We start from the raw sequence: 2,002 nt of genomic DNA on the forward strand, positions 1-2,002 counted from the left end.
AGAGAGAGAGAGAAAGAGAGAAACAAAAGTGATGGCTCAGTAAAAACATTAGTGGTTGTGATGATCACTGTTTTCACCTACATCTGGAGGCTGGTGAAGTCTTACTGGGTTGGGGCTTGTTGCTTGCCAATGTCTTCAGTGCAGCTTTAACTTCTTCCTGTACTACCATTGGCCCTTGATCATGTGGTACTTCCTGAAATAGTTCAATCTTTTTGATACAGTGATTCTGTGTATTCCTTCCATCTTCTTTTGATACTTCCTGCATCATTCCACATTTTTCCTATAGCATCCGTTAAGTATTGCAACTTGAGGTTTGAATTTGTTTTCTAGTTCTCTCAGCTTGAGACATGCTGAGTATCTTCTTCCCTTCTTGTTCTCTATTTCTGTCTCTGCACATTCCAGTATAGAATTAGCTTTGCCCTCCCAAGCTGCTTTCTGAAATCTTCTGTTCAGCTCTTTCACTTCAGCATCTCTTCCCTTTTTTTGGCTTCTCGACCCTCTAGTACAATTTTCAGGCTATCTTCTGACATCCATTTTGGTTTATTCTTTCTTCTTTGTCTTTTTAGTGACCTTTTGCTTTCTTCATGGATGATATCCTTCTTAACATCCTTCACAACTCATCTAGTCTTCAACCACTGGAGTTCAGTGCTTCAAACCTATTCTTAAGATGGTTGTTAAATTCAGGTGGAATATACTCAAGATCATATATTGGTTGTCCTGGACTTGTTTTCTTTTTTTTTCCCCAACCTCAATTTGAACTTGCACATGAGTAATTGATGCTCTGTTCCACTGTCAGCCACTAGCCTGGTTTTGACTGCTGATATTGAGCTTCTCCAATGTTTTCTTCCATAGTGTAGTCTATCTGATTTCTATGCAGTCTGCCTGGTGAGGTCCGTTTGTAAAAGTATGTGTGTATATTATAAAGATGTGGGTGTTTTTTTGTTCGGTTGGTTGGTTGCAAACTGAAATCCCCTCACCCCTCCAGGCATTAGTTTCCTGCGAGATACAGATAGATGATAGATAGATAGATAGATAGATAGATAGATAGATAGATAGATACACAGCTCCATACACATATGGTCTGATCATTTATATGGAAATAATAGACACAAAAAAGGTAGCAATAAATGGCCTATACCAAGCTCATTTGTTATGTAACATCAAGTCAGAATTGATCCATAGCTGACTCTCCTGGGGGTGAGAATTTTGGGGTTGGTTTTTTGGGGGTTTTTTTTATCTTTGAGATGTAATCCATACTGAAAGCTATGACGTGTGCTCTTCTGCAGGAAGTGTTTCAAGTCCTCTTTGTCAGAGGCAGGAAACTGCATGGGAGGAAACTGCCCCCATCTTTTTCCCTCAGAGCAGCTGGTGAATTCGAACCACAAGCCTTCGGGTTGGCAGCACAGCTCCTCGCCTAACAGCACTCTTCAAATCCAACTGTGCCATAATCACATACTTCCTTCGGAAACTTAGATCTCCTTCTCTCCCCCAAGGCCTCACAACTCTTTCCATGTATTTCCAAAGCACTCTCAGTAAGTTTGATGTTCCCCCTGAACCGCACATTCTCCCTGCCCATGAACGGCTAAATACACCCATACTAACCTCAACGGTTTTGCTGTTACCTAAAGCCATGCATAAACAACAGAACTCTGAGGTCAGCTAGCTAAGCATTTGGATGATGAAGAACAGTAAGTTATCCATAAACGGCTGTTGGAACGAATGAAGCTGGTTTTCTGGAAGTTCTGACGAGCTGCCACAAGAGGGAGCGCTTGTCTTAAAACACAGACTCCGCAGGCGCGGCCACAGTACCTTTAGTTATCTCCCGGTTGTCGTTGAGGCCTCCGCAGAGGGAGATGGCAATGGATGGCAGGTCCCTCATGCCATCTGAGGTGCTCTCCACGCCACTGTCGACGCCAGAACTGCCCACAGACTGTGGGGACTGGTTGGCTGAGCGGGCCCCACTGTCATTGGTATGTTTGGCGAGCCCAGAAGGATCTCCACT

The 2,002-nt window shown here is 43.4% G+C and overlaps 1 protein-coding gene across 2 annotated transcripts in view; it reads right to left on the bottom strand.

Moving 5' to 3' along the window:
• The window catches only part of LPIN1 (lipin 1), a 164,961-nt gene that overhangs the window by 59,168 nt on the left and 103,791 nt on the right, over positions 1-2,002 (bottom strand). For both annotated transcript variants that reach the window (XM_006880671.1, XM_006880672.1), the window contains one exon: positions 1,810-2,000. In XM_006880671.1, the coding sequence (XP_006880733.1) occupies positions 1,810-2,000 (191 nt within the window). The remainder of the gene's footprint in view (positions 1-1,809; positions 2,001-2,002) is intronic.

The sequence above is a fragment of the Elephantulus edwardii genome, unplaced genomic scaffold (assembly GCF_000299155.1).
Source record: "Elephantulus edwardii isolate Elephantulus edwardi_28Jun2011 unplaced genomic scaffold, EleEdw1.0 scaffold00009, whole genome shotgun sequence".
Taxonomy (NCBI): domain Eukaryota; kingdom Metazoa; phylum Chordata; class Mammalia; order Macroscelidea; family Macroscelididae; genus Elephantulus; species Elephantulus edwardii.